Source organism: Podarcis liolepis, assembly GCF_965112155.1.
Source record: "Podarcis liolepis genome assembly, chromosome: Z".
Taxonomy (NCBI): Eukaryota; Metazoa; Chordata; class Lepidosauria; order Squamata; family Lacertidae; genus Podarcis; species Podarcis liolepis.
Window position 1 is genome coordinate 50,098,683 of NC_139570.1, and position 23,664 is coordinate 50,122,346.

At 48.0% G+C, this 23,664-nt stretch overlaps 1 protein-coding gene across 6 annotated transcripts in view; it reads right to left on the reverse strand.

The window, feature by feature from the left end:
• DENND1A (DENN domain containing 1A) overlaps positions 1–23,664 on the reverse strand; it is a 268,183-nt gene that overhangs the window by 105,207 nt on the left and 139,312 nt on the right. For 5 of the 6 annotated variants that reach the window (XM_083485795.1, XM_083485794.1, XM_083485792.1 and 2 more), the window contains exons 6-9: positions 18,028–18,097; positions 16,380–16,460; positions 14,195–14,248; positions 9,113–9,223 (exon numbers count right to left, since the gene is read on the reverse strand). In XM_083485795.1, the coding sequence (XP_083341921.1) occupies positions 9,113–9,223; positions 14,195–14,248; positions 16,380–16,460; positions 18,028–18,097 (316 nt within the window). Of the gene's footprint in view, positions 1–9,112; positions 9,224–14,194; positions 14,249–16,379; positions 16,461–18,027; positions 18,098–23,664 lie in introns of those variants that run through there. The other variant, XM_083485797.1, reaches the window with a different exon arrangement.

Below are 23,664 nucleotides of genomic sequence, written 5' to 3' on the forward strand. Positions count from 1 at the left end.
TCAAAGTGATTTACAAAGAGAACAAAACAAAATCAGCAAAAATGGTTAAAAACAACTGTTTAAACATTTAAAGAAAATTAAAATCAACAATCAACTAAAAATAGATTCTAGCGCATATTCACATCCTACATATCTGGGTAGGCTTGTCTCAACAAAGTGTTTTAAAGGTAAAGGGTAAAGGGACCCCTGACCATTAGGTCCAGTCGTGACTGACTCTGGGGTTGCGACGCTCATCTCACTTTACTGGCGCCGGCGTACAGCTTCCGGGTCATGTGGCCAGCATGACTAAGCTGCTTCGGGCGAACCAGAGCAGCGCATGGAAACACCGTTTACCTTCCCGCCAGAGCGGTACCTATTTATCTACTTGCACTTTGACGTGCTTTCAAACTGCTTGGTGGGCAGGAGCAGGGACCGAGCAACGGGAGCTCACCCCTTCGCGGGGATTTGAATCGCCGACCTTCTGATCAGCAAGTCCTAGGCTCTGTGGTTTAACCCACAGCGCCACCCACGTCCCAGTAAACAGTGTTTTAGCCGGCACCAAAAGGAGTACAGTGAAGGAGCCTGCCTGGTGTCAATAGGCAGGGAGTTCTAAAATACTGATGTCTTATAAATGCGGAACAGTGCTGGTTCCATAGATTGAAGCAGTCAAATGGGGCCTAGATGGGGTAAACTGCTTGTTAAGGGCTTTCTATATTAATAGTAGCACCTTGAACCTGGCCCGGTTGCAAATGGGCAGCCAGTGCAGATCTCTAGGCACAGGTGTTAAATGCTGACAAGGCCTCGCTCCCGCCAGCAATCGAGCTGCAGCATTCTGCCCTAACTGAAGCCCCCGGATAAAGTGTGAGGGAAGTCCCACATAGAGCGCACTGCAGCAGTCCAGCCTCGAAGTAACCAGCATATGAAGTGCTGTGGCCAAGCTTTCTCGGACCAGGAACAGTCGTAGCTGTAGTACCAATGGTAGTTGGTAAAAGGCACTTGTAGCCACTGCGTGCCAATGGCCACCAACTTATAGCATTGAAGGCCATGACAGGGGATGGCAATGAGGATGCTTAGGAATAAGGATGTGTAACAGACTAATCCCTTAACTTCTGTGTTTTTGAGTATCTGCTGCTCTGCGTCAGTTTCAAGCTAGATTTCTAGAAGAAATGGGGGAGAAGATTCCACAGACATAGAGAGAGGGGGAATCCTTAGACCTACCATTGTTTTCCTGTTGGCTTAGATGAGCAACCTTACTAGCTCAGAGGGTAGCCAACATGGTGCCCACCAGATATAGGAAACTGCTCTCCAGTAGCATCTGGAGGGCACCATATTGGCTATCCCTGTCCTAGCTAATAAAGGAATAACCAGATTTAGCTGGGGACATTTCCTGACAGGATGCCTTGACACACCCTGAATAAGACCTTCTCTTTTAACCCTGGGTTTTAACACAGTAATAGAAAATTCTGCTTTGTGGTGAACTTGCAAGATCTGCATCTAACTGAATGGATCTCAACGTGTCTTAAGATATTTAAAGCAAGCAAATTACTAGGAAATTTGCTGGTACTGACTGAAAGACATGGAGGAGGAGTTTCCCTTCCCTCTCACAATAACTCCATATATTGAGGACCTCAGCAGCAGCAGAAGCATGTCTATCATGTTTTTACGTCTTATTCTTTACTACATGGCACCTTTTCAGAGCTGCCAAACCATCATTATATATTTACGTTAGGAAGGAGTAAGACACAATATCTCTTAGCTCAGTGAATGAACTTGATTTCCTTCTAGCAAGAGGCAGCCACCGCCTTGCATAAACCACACAAGCAAAATGTTGTTGCGGATGCTCTGTTAATTTTACTAACCCAACATGTCAAAAGAATCTAAGTGGTAAGTACTAAAGCAAGTGTGTTAACAATCCTGAGCTGGGGCTCTCTGAGAATGCAGCCATTTCCAAACAGTGGGCCTCTTCGCAAAAGTGAAAGTGACATTTAGAGAAGCTTGCTTTTCTAGAGTTCTTGCTCAATGGACAATGATTTAATTGCCTCCAGTTACCCGGCAACATGAAATCTGTAATGACAGCAGCTGTAATGAAGCCATTTGTTGGAGAAGCTGTGGCTGCAACTCTCCACTTCGACACACACATGAAGAGTGGATCCCCCGACTGGCTACTCATGAGCAGATGTCTTACATTCTTGCGTGATAAGAACGGTTGCTGTGAAAAAACACGGGAATGAAGAATTTTACCTGCATATAGTATGGGATGCATATCTCTGTAGGGAGATTATAGGGAGTCCTAGCAGGTGCCACAAGGCTCTAGGCATCAAGACAAAGGCACCCAGCATTACTGATGCACAGAACTACCCATTCCTCATCTGAGGGAAGCAGATTTAAAAGCACCAGACTTCCTGAGACCTGTAATCCAAGGCAGGTGACTGACGGGGAATCTCTGCCAGAAATTGCCATCCTGGATTATTATTTTTTAGATCAATGGAATCTCAGTGTGATAACTCTGGATAGTACGGATTATTATTCAACCAGGGATTGCTTTTATTCAGTTTTGGGTTGTTTTTAACCCCAAAGGGAATATTTTGGGTTTTTGTAATTTGGGGAAATTGCATTTCTTTCTTTGTAACATATGCATGCTTTCCATCTTAGTAAACCCATTTCTTGTTTCAGAACCCGTGTGGCCTCAGTTTAATGTGAATACCGTCACACCCGTAGTGCTACTTAAGGAAGCAACAGTGGAGCACCAGGGAAATTTTGAAGCTGATTGATAAGGGGCAGCCTGGAAAGTAACTGATCTGCTATCCAGAGTCAGCTAGTATCTCAAAGGAGGGAAGGGGGGGCAAGTAGAGGAGTACACTTCGTTGTGGCCAGGGCTCCCCTTCCCCAGGGAACATGGGACTCAGGTGGCTAGGACGACAGTGACCCACCAACACCAAAAACCAAAAAGAAAAGATATAACTCATCAACCATATTCATCTCTCATCAGTGGCTGCTGCACAGAAAACACACTGCTAATAATAAGATAACTCAAGTAATGAGAGATTCTGTAAAAGCTGCAGGATTTCAGCAGGTTGAAAATGAGATCAGCTCCATGGTTCAGCCTCCAGTGATTGCTGGGGGTGGGGGTGCCTGAACCCCTATTTCCCAGTTTGATCACTCAGATCACATGCAGGAGCACTGCTCAAGAAGGTTCATTTGACAAGAAGAAACTGAGCCCAGTGCCCATTGGCCCAGCCCTCTGGAATACGCTGCCAATAGATGCTCAGGAGACGCCTTCTGTTCCTACTTTTAAACGTCTGCTCAAAACCTTTGGGTTCTTTCCACAATAGTTTTCTGATTTTAACCTTTTAATATGGTTTTCACTGTATGGTTTTATGTGCAATTGTAAACAGCTCTGGTATTTTTTATAAAAGAGAAAAAGAGGTGCCAGAACTCGCCATGAACCCCTTTCCTTGTTCTCTTATAATGGCAATGGCACCTGCCGGAATTGAGTTCCGGTGAGTTCTGGCTGGGGGGGGGGGGAGACTCTGAATAGAGGTATATGGTTTAAAAAAACAAAACAAGACTTCTATCTGGAAGTGCTTTTGAGTTCCAATAGCCTTCTACTAAATCCACTGGCTTATATTTGTAGAGAATGTAACAGGAGGGATCTACTGAGGTCAAAGTCTATTTGGTGAACATTCAGGCCAAATCACAACTGCTGGGTTCTACGCGCCTCTTTCAAGAGAAAAATGCAACTCACAGGCATCATGAAGGAAAAAACCTAATAGCAGTCATCTTCTAGAGGTTTGGCCCATATTAAGTGTTAATTCAGTCACTCTCTGTTCTCCACAACCCAAAACCTTGTTTCGCTTTCTCAGACTGATAGGGCTTTATAAACCAGACAATTTCAAAGGACCACAAAGACTGTATCTTCACCTTAACTAAGCCTTTCCCTCTCTCATCTCCAGGAAAATTCCTCCCCAATGTAGGGCAGGTATGTGATCGTGAGAATGAAGAAACGACAGCAAGTCACTGCCAGGACTCCTGGCATATCTGAGAGTTCTCTGGGCTCAGTCACTTTCTGGTGGCAGCATCCTAGCTTCCGCAGAGGACAAAATAACACAGCTGATGTTTACAGTGCTGACATGCAGGAAAGTCACAGTATATCCAAGCCAGTCTTACAGAACCATCACTCTTATCTTTTCTGATGCATAGAAGTTGGGGGAAATACAGGAAAAGCAGATTCCCTGCTCTCAAAAGCTGCCCCACCAATGAGGGTCTAGCAAATATCTTGAAAGGGAAAATAGAAGGGAAAGACCCCAGCCTGTGAACAAGTTTCTTTAGAAAAAGGCAAGGATAAGCCTATATTAATATATCCATTACAAATCGTATCTCTATTCCTGTTTCATAATAATGTGTTTTCTATTCAGCCACATGTATCAAAGGTATAAAACTCAAAGTGGAGGAGCTGCAGAGCACACAATAATGGCTGAAGTTTGTTGCTGTTTTTTATCCCGTCCATCTGACTGGGCTGCCCCAGCTACTCTGGGCAGCTGACATCAGAATACAGAGGTTAAACCTTCCAACTGGCTTGCTTGTCACCAGAACTTGTTAGAATTTGGGCACAGAGTTCGTATTATTCGGTGTTGGGCCTTAACAATTATTCGTTCCCTTCATCTTATTTCTATCAACAGGGCTCGGCCTTCCTTTCTTTAGGAACTTCAGTGTAGCTTGTTTCCCCTTTAGCCAACACATGTTTCTTGGGACATCTGTTGCAATATCATACAATCAAGATCAGACTCTGTGAGTAGAGAGTCACTTAGATACCAGAATAACAGTAACACTGGCAAGCAAGGAAACAAGAACTTCAGAAAACACCCTTCTGCAACTTAAGTCCATGCTATTCAGCATTTATCATGGAATTAAAACCAACAATACAAACCCACAATCAATATCCATTTACACAGTGAACAGCAAGGAAAACTTTAGGGGTGGGGGTTTAATAAAAAAAAATGCACAAGCTTATTGACTGTTAAAACCTTGAAAAACACAGATCTAAACTTTTGAACCATATCAAACTGGGGTGTTTTGTGTTGTTGTTTTCGAGTAATGATGTAGGGCCATTTCTGGAGTGGATGGCCCTTTGAGTGCACTACAGCTTTCATCTCTCAGGTGCTTGATGGACCCTAAGTAGCATTAAGCCTGCATTCGTATCAAACAAAATTGCGAAAAATGCAGTTCTTATCAGCCACCATCAGAGTTCATCAAGAGAAGGTCACGGGAAGAGCCACCTGAAAGCCATCGTTTATCAATTATTTTTTCATATACACATACACACACACAAACATACATAGAAAGATGGAGGCAGATGGCACAAAACAGCCCATTGTTGCTAATACTGAAGAAATGTTATTATAACACACCTGCACTGAGAGGAAAAACTTTGCACTTCAAAGGCTAAGAAGCCTCAGTGATGACCTGCTACACTCTCAGAGTTTTTGTCAAGCTCCTATATGCTGCTAAGGTTGCCATTAAGGCACACACAAAGCTAGGCACATTTTCAGGCACTGCTGGCAGCAAACACACGTGGGGCATTCAGCCTGAGGCAGGGAACATACTTGCCAGGAGCACATAAGGTGGAGAGGGCAGCCATCTCGGCCCAAGTTCTGATGCAGAGATAATTACTATTTTAAAATAAATAAAGCTGCAGCACACATGTAGCTCGCCTTTCACCCCAGGAAGTGTGCATCAGAGGTTATCCCAATTCATCCCACACACCTGGAAGTGTGGCCGGCCCAACAATCTCTCCACGGCACTACAAGCCTCTGGCCAATCAACCCCCCACCTCAAGAAATAACCTTCTCTCTAGTTCCCATTCCTACTCCAGGAATTACCCTAGGGGTAATTTATCAGGCAGGAGGTGGGAATGCTGGTAGTAGATGGAGCCAGAGCTGGCAATGGGTAGAGTCGGGAGACAAAAGCTTTGTGAATTAACTATTCAAGGAAAAAGACCACTCTGCTTCAACTGATCTCAATATGATGCAGAGGATTTTTTACTGCTAGTACAGCAATAGAGCTGCTCTGGAAATCACATGAAAGTACCGTATTTTTCGCCCCATAAGACGCACTTTTTCCCCTCCAAAAATGAAGGGGAAATGTGCCTGCGTCTTATGGGGCGAATGCAGGCTTTCGCTGAAGCCTGGAGAGCGAGGGGGGTCGGTGCGTACCGACCCCTCTCGCTCTCCAGGCTTCAGGAAGCTCTGCGCAACCCTCGGGAGACCGGCTCGAGGGTTGCGCAGAGCTGCCTGCAATCCCGGGACCAGCGCAGCTCTGCGCGGCCACCGGGAGCCGGGGGAGAAGCTCCGCCCCGCTCCCGGTGGCCGCGCAGAGCTGCCTGCGGTCCTGGGACCAGCACAGCTCTGCGCTGCCATCCGGAGCGGAGCGCTAAACTCCGCCCCGCTCCCGGTGGCCGTGCAGAGCTGCGTGCGGTCCTGGGACCAGCGCAGCTCTGCCCGGCCACCGGGAGCCGGGGGAGAAGCTCCGCCCCGCTCCCGGTGGCCCTGCAGAGCTGCGTGCGGTCCTGGGACCAGCGCAGCTCTGCCCGGCCACCGGGAGCCGGGGGAGAAGCTCCGCCCCGCTCCCGGTGGCCCTGCAGAGCTGCGTGCGGTCCTGGGACCAGCGCAGCTCTGCCCGGCCACCGGGAGCCGGGGGAGAAGCTCCGCCCCAGTCCCGGTGGCCGCGCAGAGCTGCCTGCCGTCGCGGGACCAGCGCAGCTCTGCCCGGCCACCGGGAGCCGGGGGAGAAGCTCCGCCCCACTCCCGGTGGCCGCGCAGAGCTGCCTGCCGTCGCGGGACCAGCGCAGCTCTGCCCGGCCACCGGGAGCCGGGGGAGAAGCTCCGCCCCGCTCCCGGTGGCCCTGCAGAGCTGCGTGCGGTCCTGGGACCAGCGCAGCTCTGCCCGGCCACCGGGAGCCGGGGGAGAAGCTCCGCCCCGCTCCCGGTGGCCCTGCAGAGCTGCGTGCGGTCCTGGGACCAGCGCAGCTCTGCCCGGCCACCGGGAGCCGGGGGAGAAGCTCCGCCCCCCTCCCGGTGGCCGCGCAGAGCTGCCTGCCGTCGCGGGACCAGCGCAGCTCTGCCCGGCCACCGGGAGCCGGGGGAGAAGCTCCGCCCCGCTCCCGGTGGCCCTGCAGAGCTGCGTGCGGTCCTGGGACCAGCGCAGCTCTGCCCGGCCACCGGGAGCCGGGGGAGAAGCTCCGCCCCACTCCCGGTGGCCGCGCAGAGCTGCGTGCGGTCCCGGGACCAGCGCAGCTCTGCCCGGCCACCGGGAGCCGGGGGAGAAGCTCCGCCCCACTCCCGGTGGCCGCGCAGAGCTGCCTGCCGTCGCGGGACCAGCGCAGCTCTGCCCGGCCACCGGGAGCCGGGGGAGAAGCTCCGCCCCGCTCCCGGTGGCCCTGCAGAGCTGCGTGCGGTCCTGGGACCAGCGCAGCTCTGCCCGGCCACCGGGAGCCGGGGGAGAAGCTCCGCCCCACTCCCGGTGGCCGCGCAGAGCTGCGTGCGGTCCTGGGACCAGCGCAGCTCTGCCCGGCCACCGGGAGCCGGGGGAGAAGCTCCGCCCCACTCCCGGTGGCCGCGCAGAGCTGCCTGCCGTCGCGGGACCAGCGCAGCTCTGCCCGGCCACCGGGAGCCGGGGGAGAAGCTCCGCCCCGCTCCCGGTGGCCCTGCAGAGCTGCATGCGGTCCCGGGACCAGCGCAGCTCTGCCCGGCCACCGGGAGCCGGGGGAGAAGCTCCGCCCCACTCCCGGTGGCCGCGCAGAGCTGCGTGCGGTCCTGGGACCAGCGCAGCTCTGCCCGGCCACCGGGAGCCGGGGGAGAAGCTCCGCCCCACTCCCGGTGGCCGCGCAGAGCTGCCTGCCGTCGCGGGACCAGCGCAGCTCTGCCCGGCCACCGGGAGCCGGGGGAGAAGCTCCGCCCCGCTCCCGGTGGCCCTGCAGAGCTGCGTGCGGTCCTGGGACCAGCGCAGCTCTGCCCGGCCACCGGGAGCCGGGGGAGAAGCTCCGCCCCGCTCCCGGTGGCCGCGCAGAGCTGCCTGCCGTCGCGGGACCAGCGCAGCTCTGCCCGGCCACCGGGAGCCGGGGGAGAAGCTCCGCCCCGCTCCCGGTGGCCCTGCAGAGCTGCGTGCGGTCCTGGGACCAGCGCAGCTCTGCGCCGCCATCCCGAGCGGGGTGCTAAGTCCCGCCCCGCTCGGGATGGCGGCACAGAGCTGCCTGCCGTCGCGGGACGGCAGGCAGGTCTATGCCGCCATCCCGAGCGGGGCGCTAAGTCCCGCCCCGCTCGGGATGGCGGCACAGAGCTGCCTGCCGTCGCGGGACGGCAGGCAGGTCTACGCCGCCATCCCGAGCGGGGCGCTAAGTCCCGCCCCGCTCGGGATGGCGGCATAGAGCTGCCCTCCCCATCGCCAGCCCCACAAGCTCGGGGGACAGCGGGGAGGCAGAGCGTGCCTTCCCACTGTTCCCCGACCTGGTTCTTCCAGCCCCGCACCTGGGGGGGGGAATAAAATTTTTTTTCTTTATTTCCCCCCCAAAAAACTAGGTGCGTCTTATGGGCCGGAGCGTCTTATGGGGCACAAAATACGGTAATTCCTTTACGACTTTAGTGTGCTGCACACACATTAACATAAATATATACAGTGGTACCTCTGGTTGCGAACAGGATCCGTTCCCAAGTCTCGTTCGCAACACCAGCAGAACGCAACCCGCATCTGTGCGGGTCGCAATTTGCCGCTTCTGTGCATGCGCATGACGTCATTTTGCGTGTCCGTGCATGCACAAGCGGTGAAACCCGGAAGTAACCTTTCCCACTACTTCCGGGTCGCCGTAGGACGCAACCTGAAAAGACGTATCATGAAGCAAACGCAACACGAGGTATGACTGTATGTCCAAAACCAAACAACTGGTTTTCAGATAGGTTTTTTTTGGGGGGGAGGCACTGTGTCTTTTACTCAAATCACTTAACCCATCCCCAGGAGTCCAGTCAGGGGGTGTGAAATGGTCTGTGAAAGTTCCTACCAGACTGCTAAGGGTTCCTGCAATGCCCCAAGAGAGACTTCCCCGGCAGACCAAAAGGAAGCAAGCGCCTCAGTGTCGACTTACAGTGCTCAGTTTACTGCAGCAAATAAGGATGCGTCGTTCATACAGCATACTGGCGTAGAGGTGCAGCATGTTGTTCACATCTACAGCTACAAAATACTCCGTCAGATTTCTCTAGGAAGGAAGAAGGAAGAACTTTATGAATATGTTTTTTAAAGAGATAGCAGTAAGTCAACTACCTCCTGAAGCAGCTGTGGCAACATCTGTGGAATGGGGGGGGGCGCAAGAACAGTTGCTGACAAGCAGCCCGGGGTTTGCAACTGCAGATTGAGAGGTTGTTTAGACTTATCCAGAACAACCCCAAGACATAGAGGGTGGGAATGTCTTAACGAACCCACCAGGTTTGTCTACTGCCTGCAAGCAGCTCTCCCTAGAAATTCCAAACAAGGCTTCATGGTTGGCCAAAGATACTGATTCTAATGTCCTCTGACTCTTCTTGCTGAGGACTTCCCAATCCAAGTGTGGAGCACAGGTGCCGGGTACAGGCATCACTCCACTGACTGTGCAAAACTGTGCTGATTTGTACCAGGCTGCTGGGTTTCAAAGCAGCAACAGAAGCAGCAGCTTCATAATAGAGTGATCAGGAATAACAGCTGGGTGGATGGCCACCAAGCCAAGATGAATCACGTGCTCAAGAGCTCAGCAAGCAGGTCTTTTTTTTTTTACACTGCTATAAAGGTAAAGAGCAATCACAAACAAGTGTATTAATAAAAGCACATTTATGCTCGTTATGAATTCAATTGAGACCTTAACCCTTTACAAAATGAAATAAACAAGGCAACACACACGCAGGCCCCCCCCCCAAAAAAACAAAGAGCAAATAGGATTTAGAATCATGAAGAAGCTCACAGAGCCCATTAGCACTTTTGACAGATCCAAAGATAGCTCTAAAATCCCCAATACTTGGCCTGAGAAGTTTGCCAAGAAGCTTCATACTGTGCTGAAATATGTTCCACAGCTTGTTGTTCAAATACAAAGGAAAAGCTACAGACCAAAAATTAAGCATGGGGGTTTGTAGAGAACCATTGTGCTTTAAAAAAAATAATCACATGCAACAACAAACACACATTGGTTAACAAAGGCCATGTCACTATACCAGCACCACTCAGGCCTTATTAGACAGCTTGAAGTGAGAAAGGTTCTATCACATCCAGGTGGGAATGGGGGAGGGAGAAGAAGAGAAAGCAGATTTTTGTCAAAAAAACGTTTCAACTGGCATGTTCCCCCCCCTCGCGCCGCCCCCCAAAAAATGTTCTTATCCCATCTGTGCTGATTAGCAAGATGTTTGTGTCTAAACAGAAGCCGTTTGGAAGCTGCAGTTGCTGAGGGCACAGTGACGGCAGCAGCAACAACAACAAAAACCCGGAGTGTGGGGATGTCACTGCAGGCCTGCCTAAGGCACTGTGGTGCTGGTGATGGAAGATTCAAAGCACAGCACCTCCCGCCAAGTAACATGAGATATGTAACCCACTAGGAAGTTGTCCTACACAAGCCCCACTCGAAAGCTGAGAGTAACAGGAGGTGCACAGGAGCACGAAGCGAGAAAAGCCGATCAGATACCCCATTTTGGCTTACAGGAATAAACCCCCACCTCACTGGACTCAAGGGGTTATGTGGTCATAGAAGGAGCGTCATGTGCCTTCCACTTCCTGGATCCCAACTTCCAGTGATGTCATTGGGGCGGGGTTTACTAGGGTAGGTCTTCAGGCGACATCATCAATCAAACTCAAAAGGGCAGAGTTTAAGGATTTGACAGGTGGGGGTATTCTTATACTCCCCAGGGGACTGCATCCCAGATCTGTCTCCTGCTTTGCCACTGATTGTCTCCCACTCTACCTTGCATCACGGCAGGGCCACCTGCTCTCCTTTAGAGATAGTTCAATATGTAACGGCAGGTTGATCTGGAGGTACGATTGAGGCCAAGCCTCACCCATAGCAATAGGAATTGGGCATGCCAGCAAAAAAGGGGTGCTGAGCACTTTTGCATTTGCTGAACGAGCTGCACCAAGACAGAGGCAGAATGGTCAAAGAAGTTGTTCACAGAAGGCAAAACAGCAAAAAGGAGGTTGACAGTTTAATGGGGATTTGATAAGCTTTTGGGACTTTGTAAAAATTGTCTGAGCGTGACAGCAGTTCTATGAGACACTGATGTAGTAACACGCAGGAGCTTTTTCATCGGAGTGCATTTCTCCTTGATAAAAAGCTGCCACTCCTGAAAGACTGAGGATTAGCCAGAAAGTGCTGAGGGCCCGGTGACAGCCAATAGGGAACCAAGAGACTCAGGCACTCTTTAAGGTGCTTTTGCTTTTAGCAGCAGCAGCAGCAGCAGCAGTGGGTGCCAAACCAAGGTGGGCTGCCCAAAGTGCCTGTGCCAATTTGACACACATAGGGGCTCTCTTTCCCCGCACCCCCAAGAGGGAAAGGATGGAATGGAGAAGAAAGGGTCCTGGAAAGAAAGGGCCCACACATGAGGCTCAGAAGGACAGGTGTCCCCAAGAGACGGGGGATTCCAACAGGGCAAATGGAAAACTAAACTGCTGCGAGAGAAGGTAAAACCCTAACCCTATTTCCAAAGCAAAGCAAAGGCATTATGCTTGAAGCAGTTGAGCAGCCAACATAGGCTTTTGCTATTACTCAGCTTTATTCAGCAGGAATAAAGCCCACTAAGCTGCAATTAAGCCTAGTCAAAACTGCAGATTTGGTTCCTAGTTGATGATCAGATCTAAAATGCACTGTAAATCTGATCTGTAACTAAGCACGAAAGGTTGGCATACAGATTATTAAGTAACATGGGGTGTCATGAATCACTAATAGGACATCTCCATTCTTCTGTTTCATGCCTTGCATCTCTCCAGGACTACAAAAGCTGCAAAACCGGCAACTTTGCTCAAAGGGATCTAGGTGACATGACTTAGATTTCCTGGCCTTATAACTGTTGGCACAGAGTTCTCTGGAAATATTAGCAAAGATTTACTAGCACAAAATGCTGCTGAATGTCTTTGTATCTCAGTTGCGCGCTAGGTGCTGTACAAGGCGGAGGCACAGTGAGCATCAGGCAAACAAGATGAGACAATCCTGGGGAGGCTGCAGAGTGTGAAAGTGATGAATATGGAGGAGGAACTAGCAGAACAACAAGGAAGCAGCAGCCAGCCTCTGCATTCGTTTTGCATTTACTTCTCTTTGCTCCAAGACCCACACGTGCAAAGCCAAATAAAAGTTTATGGGGCTGTGCTTTTATCACTCTCATTGTTCTGTTGTTCTTCCCTAGTGGGCCTTCAACATCCTTAAAGCAACTTATTTGGACACCCCTCAATGACAACATCATAGACACCACCCAAATCTGCTGTATTCATTCTCCAGCCCTCTCCCCACGCCCTGCCTTCTCCACCCCGAAAGCGCACACTTTAAATGAATAGGTCTTCAAGCGCTAAAAGTTGCACCCTCCCCACAGGCTGAACATGCAGTTTTAAAATCCTTTCCAAGTCTTCCTGGCCTAGAGCCGTTGGTTTTTATAGCATCCTTTGATTCATAAGCATTCTGAATGTCTACTGCTCAAATGTTATGGGAAGTTGACTCATGTGTTGGAATTCTTGCCAACAAATGCTGGCACACAGAAAAGGCACTGGTGAAGCAGGGAGAAGCCTGTATATTTCTAAAACCAACACATGTGTCCGTGCACATGCGGATGTGTGCACAAACATGTGCTATTGAGACACAGGAACCTAAACAAGAGGTTGGAGGGATTCCCGTACCTTGCTGTGGCTTCTTTGGTGTGATTCTCAATTTACCCACCTGCAAACTAAACCTAGCACATTCAAGGATGTTCCTCTCAGTGGAAAGAAGAACAGGTTACTTGCCTGCAACAGGTTTTATTTTATTTTTTAGCAGTCCTCTCTGGGGTCTCAGACAGGCATCTTTCCTAGCCATACCCTGAGATGGAGGGAATGAATGTGGCACCTATTACCTGCAAATCAGGTGCTCTAATATTCAGCTACAGCCCCTCCCCTTTAGCACTGAATCCCAGGGAAGCTTACTATTCTAAGCATGCTTCAAGGAGCAGGGAAAGCACCTTCCCACTCACATGTTTTATGACAGGAGTGGGCAACCTGAAGGCCACATGTGGTCAGTGTTCCTGTCATGTGTGGCCCCCTGGCTGCCCCCGATCATCTTCCCCACCAAACTATGACAAGGAACATCTCTCTAGAGCAGAGCTTTCCTAACTGTGTGTCGCACAAACGGTCCCCACACTCCTTCTGGGGCTGGAAAGGGTTAGTTTAACCTCCAGTTTGCTAGTAAAACTGAATTATTGTGTCATGAAATGATGCAAAACTGAATTGCTGTGTCATGAATGATGAATGTCCAAAAAGTGTGTCTTCAGCTTGAAAAGTTTGCAAAGCTGTGCTCTAGAGAAAGGAGGGCAGACTGAACCATCTAACTTGCAATCTCACAAACATCTCTTCCAGGTAAGGAATCCGGTGTTCTTTACAGTCTCTGTACAAAAACCTACTTGGAAAAGATTAGCAAGTTGATGTTCCTGGAACTAATGATCCCAAGGAAGAAGGGGACTGAAAGCAAGTTTCCCAAAAGTTGCATCCAATGTCCAATATGCACCGTTTCACAAACGTTGGTAGGTCAAACCATGTGGCTGCCTTACTCAGTTCAGGAAACAGCAGAATAGTAGCAGTCATGTTTTTGGTGGAGTGACCCCTGACAAGGCACAGGGTAAGTTAGCCTGCCAATGGCAGCAGAAGCAAGGGAAAGTTTCTGTCTTTGGAGAAGCTGGCTGTTCAAACAGAAAGCACAAGCTCTCTATACTGTCTGTGTTCTCCCCCCCCCCCCATGTGTATATATGCATGCGCGCGCGCGCACACACACACACACACACACACACACAGCATTTATATGTTGCTTAGTATTTCAAAAATCTCTGAGCAGTATTTGAGTGTGTTCACAATTTACAAGCGGCAGAGAAAATATATCCAAGTTGACACTTTCTTGTCTCTTTGGTTCACCTGACTCTCCCCACCACCACCACCACAAACATGTGGGATCTGCATTATGTGACCACCAGAGAGTATTACTCACATTTTCAGGTATGCTGGGAAGTTCTCTGTTGTCAGGCACAGTAAAGTAAGAGTGCTAAAAGTCGGGAGCGGGGGGGGGGGGAGTAAAAAGGGTTTATTTGTCTGTTTGTTTGCACCATATATTTTGCATTTATTTTAAACATCTTATTCTGCTTTAAATGCAGTTTAGAACTTGCATCATTTATATAACATTAAAAAACAAAAAGGTAGACCTAGTCATACAAAACAGAAACATCCCAAAGCCCCTGTGGTACAACTGCCAGCAGCTGCCCAAGAAACCAATTTGCTGCCAGTCAATATCTTTGCCGCACAAATGGGGCATGATGCTTAATTTATTTCAAAACTTCTTTCCAGCATTCGTGCCACAGGCACATTTGCAGCCACTGCTGCAAAGCTGGCGAAGAGAATCTGAGGAGGTTTCATCTCTCGCACAGAACAGCTTCCGTTTTGTGTGGCAAAGCAAGCTGAGGAAGAGGGAGGGGGGGAAATGCTGGGTATATGAAGAACCAGCTGTTCTATTCAGGTGTAAACTGCAAAGCTAAGCAACATGCAACAACATTTTGTGGTTCTTAAGGTGGCTATGGACAAACTTTAAGCAGCACTAGCAGCATCTGGTGGCACAGCGAAAGCTGGGGAGGCAGGGCTGATTTCCTTGGCGGGAGCTCCAGGGCTTCCACCGCTCTTCGTGCTTTTTTTTGTTTTGTTTTGCATAAGGAACAAACAGATGGAGATTTATATATTCTGGACATGGAACTGCTATTCCTTGTAGCGTGGAGTAAATAGAAGCCTCACATCAAGCTTCTTTGCAACGATGCTGATGTTATTTTAATTCTGTACTGTGCTTTTATGAGGATTCTCAGAGTTTGCCCTATATCTGTTGTTTATCTGACATTTCAGCACCTTGCAAACAGCATATGGGCTGAAATACTCCGAAGCGGAAGAGGCTTTGCTCGTGAGAGATGAAGAAACAGGTACAAATGCAGCCTTCACTCTCCAAACCTGTCACTATATTAATTTGGCTGGAAGGGGGGAGGAGGCCAGGAACAGAGAGACAGCGAGAGAGCAGTAGGAATGGAAACGGGTGATGCGAAATAAGCATGGATCCGTAGCAGCCTGGAAAGAGGCAGGCAGAGCCTGAAACAAGCACAGCCTCTGTGCTCTGCCCTGACAGTCTGTGCTCTGCTCCACTGCTCATGAAATGTCCAGGGCAAAGGGAGGTCAGGAGCAACGACCAAAACACACCTGCAAGGTGGCCTGTCCTCTGCATCAGAGAGATGCCCTGAGCAGGGATGTGACTGAGATGCCCCCACACACCATCTGGGCACCTCAACAGCCTACGTGGCTAGCAGTCCTTAGGGTGGAAACTGGGGTGGGCGGAGGGGGAGAAGAGAGTAAGGTTAGTTCTTTGCCAAGTGGCAGAGATTATTAACTTCCCAAGCTAATAATCGGTGCAGAGAGGACAGACATAGTCCACTCAAAGCTCCAGTAAAGACACGTAACAACTCACCTAAATTGTCCTCATTAAGATGGACTTTGAAGTGATTCAGTGTTATACAATTTAAAGGAGAAGAGGCGCGATAACAATGTCATCTTGTAGCTTGGTACGCTGTTACCATTACTGCTCCTTGAAGATGGGTGGGCCATTTATTATTATTGATTATCTAGCTATTACCAGACCTGGAGTCCTTAACACGTGCACTGCGCTGCCCAGAGACCAAGGTCATCCACTAAGGCCCCTTGCCCCATTTTTATTTTGAAATTGAAGGGCTTTTTGCTCTATTTGTTTTGGGGGCTGCTGCCTGTTCTTCTGGGCGGGTTTTGGTTGTTGTTGTTTTGTCATGAGTTTCATTGTTTGGGAGTGTAGGTGTTTTAGCTGGGTGTATACATATATGAACTGCTTGCTCCATTATCCAAGTGGTGTACAAGTCCAATGAGATATAAAACATGCCTAGAATCCACAATCCAATCAAAAATAAGCGCACAGAACCAGCATTTAAAACCAAGATAAAATCAATAAAAGTGTAAAACAAATGTAACTAAATCATGTGTCTGGGCAGTCCTGCTGAAAAGGAAAAAGAATCAGCATGTGAAGCAGTATAGTAAAGGAGGCACCTGTCTAATGTCCACAGGCAGGGAGTTCCAGAGCAGGAAGGACTCCATGCAAATGTATTAGCTGTGATACTTACCACACTGAGATGAACAGATGAGCCAGGCTCAGGGATGGGTAGTTTATAAAGCAGTTCTAGAAGTTCATACCACTGGCTGTCCTAGAACAAAAATAAATGTAGGGGTGATTTCTAAAACAAGCGTTTTTGTTAACACAGATTGATTGATTGATTGATTGATTGATTGATTGATCTGCCACCCATCTGACTGGGCTGCCCCAGCTACTATGGGCGGCTTCCAACAAATTCAAACATTAAGCCCAGTAAAACATCAAACATTAAAAACTTCCCGATACAGGGCTGCCTTCAGATGTCTCCTATTAGTTCTGTGGTTCTTTATTTCCTGGGCATCTGATGGGAGAGTGTTGCACAGGGAGAGCGCCACTGCCACCAAGAAGGCCAACTGCCTGGTTCCCTGTAACTCACTTCTCGCAGTGAGGGAACCACCAGAAGGCTCTTGGATCTGGGCCTCCATGTCTGGACTGGACAACAGGTGGAGACATTCCTTCAGGTATACTGAGCCGAGGCCATTTAGGGCCTTCAAGGTCAGCACCAACACTCTGAATTGTGCTCAGAAACATCCTGGGAGCCAAAGTAGGTCTTTCAGGACCGGTGTTATATGGTCTCGGTGGCTGCTCCCAGTCACCAGTCTAGCTGCCGCATTCTGGATTAGTTGTAGTCTCCAAGTCACCTTCAAAGGCAAGTGGGAGATAACCAGAGCATGTACCACTCTGGCGAGACAGTCCATGGGCAGAGAGGGTCTCAGCCTGCGTACCAGATGACAGTCAGCCTGTTTGTCTCTCTCATATATACACAAGCTGAGAAACAGAATCAGGGCAAACCCAAGGAGATAAGGACAGGCTTGGCATCCTAACTTTTGAAATCCGCAATGTCTGGTGGTAAATCCAGCTTCCACCTTACTGCATGTCCTTCAACTGTAATTTTTCTTTGGTGCAAAGACAATGTTTCTTTCATGTAGGAGGAAAGTTTATTTTGCATTTGGGGAAATAATAAAACCTGCTTCCTATAGCAGAGACTGTGAGAAAGGTTGCTGAAATGTGTCTCAACCCCCTGGCTGGAATTTTTGCAATTTACAGTTTACCCACTTATTTACCCACTTATTACAATGGCAGTTATTTTACTAAATTTTTTTAGTGTACTTTGCAGTGTTAGAAGCTGAGATACAGGGACACAGTGGAGCCTGGGACTGGGACCACTAAGGGCTTCCAAATGCAAGGGATCTGTTTGGAGAATGGATTTACACTGCAGATTTGGGGTGGGAATCAATTTCAATGCAAAATAAGGTATGTAATTCCAGAAGCCACATATGCTGCCTACTACAAATAGGTTGTGCAAAATTCTGAGAAACCTACAAGAGCATTCTCAGGACCATTCAGATATGAAGCTCCTATGAGAAATCCCCACGTTTGTATATAAGTTGGAAAAGCATAAAGAGAGGTTGATGAACTGGGCAAAATTTTAGTCTTCTTTGCTCGGGAAGCAGGAAGTGTGATTTTGTTACTACCTATAGTTTTCAAGATATGGCCATTTCCTGTGTGAGTGAGCCCAAGATATAAAGCATCACATTTGAACAGAGCCTCAGGTTTGGCCTTAAACAATGTTTTAAAGGTTCTCTCACCCAGCCAGTCACACAATTCTCCACAGTTACCTGGCCCTTCGCTGTATAGTCTGCCAAGATGTTGAGCAGTTTATAGAAGACTTCAAACCACGGAAGATAACTAAAAGAAAAGAGAAAAAGAAAAGCACAGGATTAAGTTTTTCAAAACATTTTAAGAAAAACTTGTTTCACTTTGCGGAGTGACCTCAACAAATATAAAACTGCTATAGTGCTTGTGCAACACAGAGGCTCCTTTGCCAGGGCTCTGGCACCGTCACTGCTGTCTCTGTTCCCTGAAAGGTTTCCTGGAGCAAGATCAACTGTGGCAGGGAGAGATGAATAAACCCAGTTCTTCCCACCAGTAATGCATCTTCCAGGGAAACGCCAACCCCACAAAAACAAGGGCTGCCACTGCTGTGTGCTGCAAGATCACTTTAATGGAGTTTTGTGGTTTTGAGGTCAGCTGGATTATTTTAAAAACTCTTCCAAGAATTCTGCTAAAACCATAATGGTGGACGAGGAAGCTACAAGAATGCCTTTGCCTCTCGCTGCCAGCGGAAACAGGGAACTGAACCACACCGCAAGTGAGGAGGACCACAGCTCCTCCGCAGCCCAGCTGCCTTGGCAGAGGAGTCAGTGCTCTGACCGTCAGGCCACAGTAATAAATGAAGTGAGATGCAGAAGACGTGACAGATAACGGGAATAGCACACTAATGCTAACATCTGCCAGCAGCTTGCAAAGGCTACCGTAAAACTTAAGTACCTTATCAACCCTGCACTGATAAAGAACTTAAACTTTTCACATTCTAGGACAGAATTATCACATCTGTTGATACATTCTGAGCAACTCCAGGAGCTGTTGCTCACTGGCAGCTTGAGAGACAATTACTACTTTGGAACAGAAATTCTGAGTTTGGCATCAGAATGTAAACATTCCAGGGGGATTAAGAGGGGGTGATAAAGTTCCACTTCCTATTTCTTAGTCTCATAAACCTCAATGGAGCTAAGAGCCACCACAAGAGCACGAGAAAGAGAGAGGGCCTCCTTGGAGCAGCAGCCTTGCTCACAGATTAAGAAGAAATCTGGTAAACACACCCAAGCAGGAAAGAGAGAGAGGCACAATGGAGTGCTTGGTGCAAGAGCTGCTTTGCTTCTCATCTTTTTGAGCAGCCCCAGGGAAGACTTAACTGAATTATACTAGAGACAGGCTTGGGTCCTTGTCCATAGATGTTGCTTCGAAGTCTGCACTTATTCACTGAAAATTATACACTGCCTTTCAATCTTTTTTTTGGGGGGGGGGGTTTAAAGAAACATACAACCGATCAAATCATACTATACACACAATATTGCAACAACAAACAATTCCTCCAGATGGAAGGGTGGGAATATAAATTTAATAAATGCTTTAATAATGAACAGCAAAATCCTTCAAACAATTAAGATTACAGGGCTGAATTTTACAAGTCAAATCTTGGGTTTTTAAAGAAAGATTTCTGTTTTCCTTACTTGTTGCCTGACACACACACACACACAGAGAGAGAGAGAGAGAGAGAGAGAGAGAGAGAGAGAGAGAGGGAGGGAGGGAGAGAACACACACCTCTTCTCTAAAATGGGATGGCCAAATTTAATGAGCCGTTACGCTATTCAAGGCAAAGCCTTCAAGCAGAACGAAGATTCAGGGCTGAGAACTACTTTTAGCATCAGCACTTGTGTGAAGTCCACTGTCCTCCACCACGCCACAGAGCCAGAACTAAGCTGCCCAGGTGCTGGCAACTCTTTGAAACTAAGGCAAGTACAGTCAAACCTCAGTTCCCAAACACTTCCATTTTGGAATGTTTCAGCTCCCAAGCGCCAAAAACCTGGAAGTGATCCGGTTTCCGAATGTTTCTTGGAAGCCGGTTGTCCAATCCGGCTTCTGCAGGAATGCAAGAAGCTCCTGCAGCCAATCGGAAGCCACACCTTGGCTGCCAAACATTTTGGATGCCGAACGGGCTTCCGGAACGGATTACGTTCAACAACCAAGGTTTGACTGTATAATCTTTAGCAGCCTGAGGACAGTGTTGTGTGTCTTGCAGCACAAACAATACAATGAAAAAGGAGGAGTTAAGAGGGAGAATTCCCAGCCGAGAATGAAAGGAACTGGCCTGGGAGGGAGGGAGGGGCCTGGCTGACTCCAGGCAGAAAAGCTGAGGCTGCTGAACAGACTCTTTGGTTGGGGTCTTCTTGTGGGGTTTGAGGAGTTGTTGCTGTTGGTTTCTTGTCAGTTTTAGATTTTGTTGTGCTTTGTGTTGTTCAGCCTAGTTGTGTACTTTTAATGTTTTATTTATATCTATTTCTGCTATGCTGTTGTTGTTTAGTCATTTAGTCGTGTCTGACTCTTTGTGACCTCCTGGACCAGAGCACGCCAGGCACTCCTGTCTTCCACTGCCTCCCGCAGTTTGGTCAAACTCATGCTGGTGGCTTCGAGAACACTTCCAACCATCTCATCCTCTGTCATCCCCTTCTCCTTGTGCCCTCCATCTTTCCCAACATCAGGGTCTTTTCCAGGGAGGCTTCTCTTCTCATGAGGTGGCCAAAGTATTAGAGCCTCAGCTTCAGGATGCTGTAGTTATGTTTGGTTTTTTTTTTCATTTTGTAAGTTGAGCCTGGTTTCAATTGTGGAATGGCGCCATACAAATGAAATTATGTATGTATGTATATATACACGCATGTAGTTTTTATTATGGGCACTTATAAGCACAGAAGTGAAGAAACAGTGTGCATAAACCAGTGTAGACAGAACTCAGTACTTTGAGATGCTGCCCCTTCCCCTGGTCAGGGAGCTTGGAGCTCTAAGGGAGATGTTGCTTTAGCAATGGAGCAGCTTAGACCTTGGGATTTTATACAGGAGGAGGAGGCTCCGCCCCTCCCTGGGTCCCAATCAGGTCCACAATCGGGACAAGTGTTTCTATGCCCTTTGGAACAGTCTCCCCTTCAGCTAGTCAGGCCCTTCAGTAGCAACTCTGCTCCTCCTGCCAGGGGCACCATCTCCTCTGCTCCTATGGAAAGCAGGGAAGGGGGGATGTCTTGAGAGCCAGGCAGTGTGGTGACCTCCAGTCCTGGATAAGGGACACCAAGATCCACTGACTCATCAGAATCACCAACAGTGTGGAGATCTGCTAATGATTCCTGCTCCCCAACCTCAAGGAGATTCCATGTATACCTTTGTTCAGTTCAGTTCGTAAGTTTACTGTTTTAGCCAAGGGCCATGACAAACCTGTAGCAAACGTACTACTAAAACAGTACAGAGCACACAGCCATAATATGTGCTACCATCCATGATGAAAGAGAGAGAGGTGACCAGAGGAACCAACAAACTCAAATCCAGAAGGACTTAATACTGGCAACCCTGAGCAGGGGGATCCACTGAATGTGCAAAAAAGCAAAGGGCTACTGGGAAATGATATATAATGATTATAGATATAGATATAGATATAGATATAGATAATGTTTATCAAAAACCCAGAAGCCTTTTTTCTTGGAATAATAGGTGATGAATTACCAAGGAAGCTAAGGAGATTGTTTATGTATGCCACTACAACCGCTAGAATATTATTTGCCCAGAAATGGAAGGAAGGAGAGGTCCCAATGAAAGAAGAATGGATAACGAAAATGACAGACTATGCCGAAATGGCTAAACTTACCGTGAAGATCAGGCATCAAGACAAGAAGAAATTCAATCAAGAATGGGAAAAATATATAGACTATTTTAAGGAACACTGTAAGCATGTTAAAACATTAGCAGGATTGATGTAACATTGAAGAAGTAATTTTATAACTAGGTTTAAAAATATTTGGAAAATAAATGGAAAAAGTAATTATATACAAGGAAAAAGTAATGATTTTTTTGGAAACCGGGGGGAGGGGGAAGTCAAACAAATGAATATGGTGTTATTTTGAATGGGAAATTGTTGTTATATTGTAAAAATTAAAAATAAAGTATTTTTAAAAATGATTTCTGGTTGCAGCTAATATTATTAATAATAATAATAAATTATTTATGCCCCGCCCATCTGGCTGGGTTTCCCAGGGAATCCGTGTGCTTGGTGTTTTATAGTCTGAAAAGTTGCATCAGAGCAGTGCAGCCCTTTCAGGCTCCCGGGCTACCTGGGGAATAGAACAGGATCTTGCAAAGACGAGGGACATTCCACTTTCAGAAAAACGGGGATGTTGCAATTTCAAACAGGCAGTTTATTAACAAAACAGCCAACAGAAATACTGGCAAGCACAGAAGGACGAAAGCCAGAATATTTGATAAAAGGTTTAGATGCGCAGCCTATGGTTTTCTCTAAGGTATAGGTATCAAACGTCCCAGAGTATGTCTTTGGGGAGCTGGGCTCAGTTTGCTAAGCAACTGTGTCCCACCAGCTCCCTTTCCTCTAAATAGGCTCTTGCAACCGCCAGAGAGCTCCCAGGGGCCTCTCTTGCCCTTTCATCGGGGGAGAGAACGCAGCAGACGTTCTGCCTTGAGCAGTTATCTGGAGACAAGGGCCAATTTCAATGCACCAGGAAGCCTCGCTCGGGGGGGGGTCTTTCTGCCAGCTTCTTCGTGCCCAGTCAGAATTCAGGGTAAAAAACAACAACTTCCAAATTGACTCAAATTGCGATAGGACAATATAGATTCCCCTCAATTAACGTGGCGAGGAAAACCAATCCCATGCCATCGTGTGCACAAGTAACAGGCTGTTTCAGAAATATTTTTGCAAGAGACAAAACACTAATGTATCCCACTCTGCCACTCATTAACTATTCAATTTTATCCTGTGATTTAGTTTCGTTTAATCTGTGAGGATTTCATCTAGAAGCAATTGAATCCAAGCCTATGCTTGATTCTCTTGACCAGACTAACTTCCAGAAACAATTTAAAGGCATTTCTTGCTTTCTGCCCACCCAAACAAAGCTCAATTTGCCCCACAGAAGTAGAGCAAAAGTGTAGACAGTGTTAGTGGCTGCAGAATCCCAACTTTCACATAACTTGGATTGCACTCTTTTAAAACAGGTTTCAAGCCCCTGTGGCTGCAGATATATGTCTGAAAGAATATGGGCAATGCCTGCTGAACTTTCAGAAGCCAGAAAGCACAGAAGAAGATTCCAAGTGATACTAGGAGATACACACGATACAAGACGTTTATGAGGAAAGGCAAGATGTAGAGAATTGTGCAGAAAAGTAAAAATGTAAAGCAAGACATGCCAAGCAAGTGTGTGTGTGTGTGTGTGTGTGTGTGTGTGTACATGCATACATGCATGTGGAAAGCTGCTCAATTTGCATAGGTTTGTGCAGGTCACAGAATCTAGCTCTTCTGGATGCAGAGTTTGGAGAGCTTAAGAGTTGGATAGAACCATTTCAGTGCAAAGGGTTGAACAGCCCTGCGTTTAGGGCACAGAGATCAACGGACTTGACAGATGACACAGAGAGAATGCAGAGGGAACGTCCCCAGCCTGACCACTTGGAATACTTGACTTTCTCTCCACTTTCAGCAACATCTACACACAGTGTAATCTCAGTGCAGCAGCATTTTCAGGTGTGCCAAACTAGCCTTGCCTGCCAGGGCAAGTAAGCCGCACAGGGGACACCCACTCGCCCCCTGCTGCAATGGAAGCCAAAGTGCCTCACCCAACAACTACTGTTAATGCATTTATTTAAAAAAC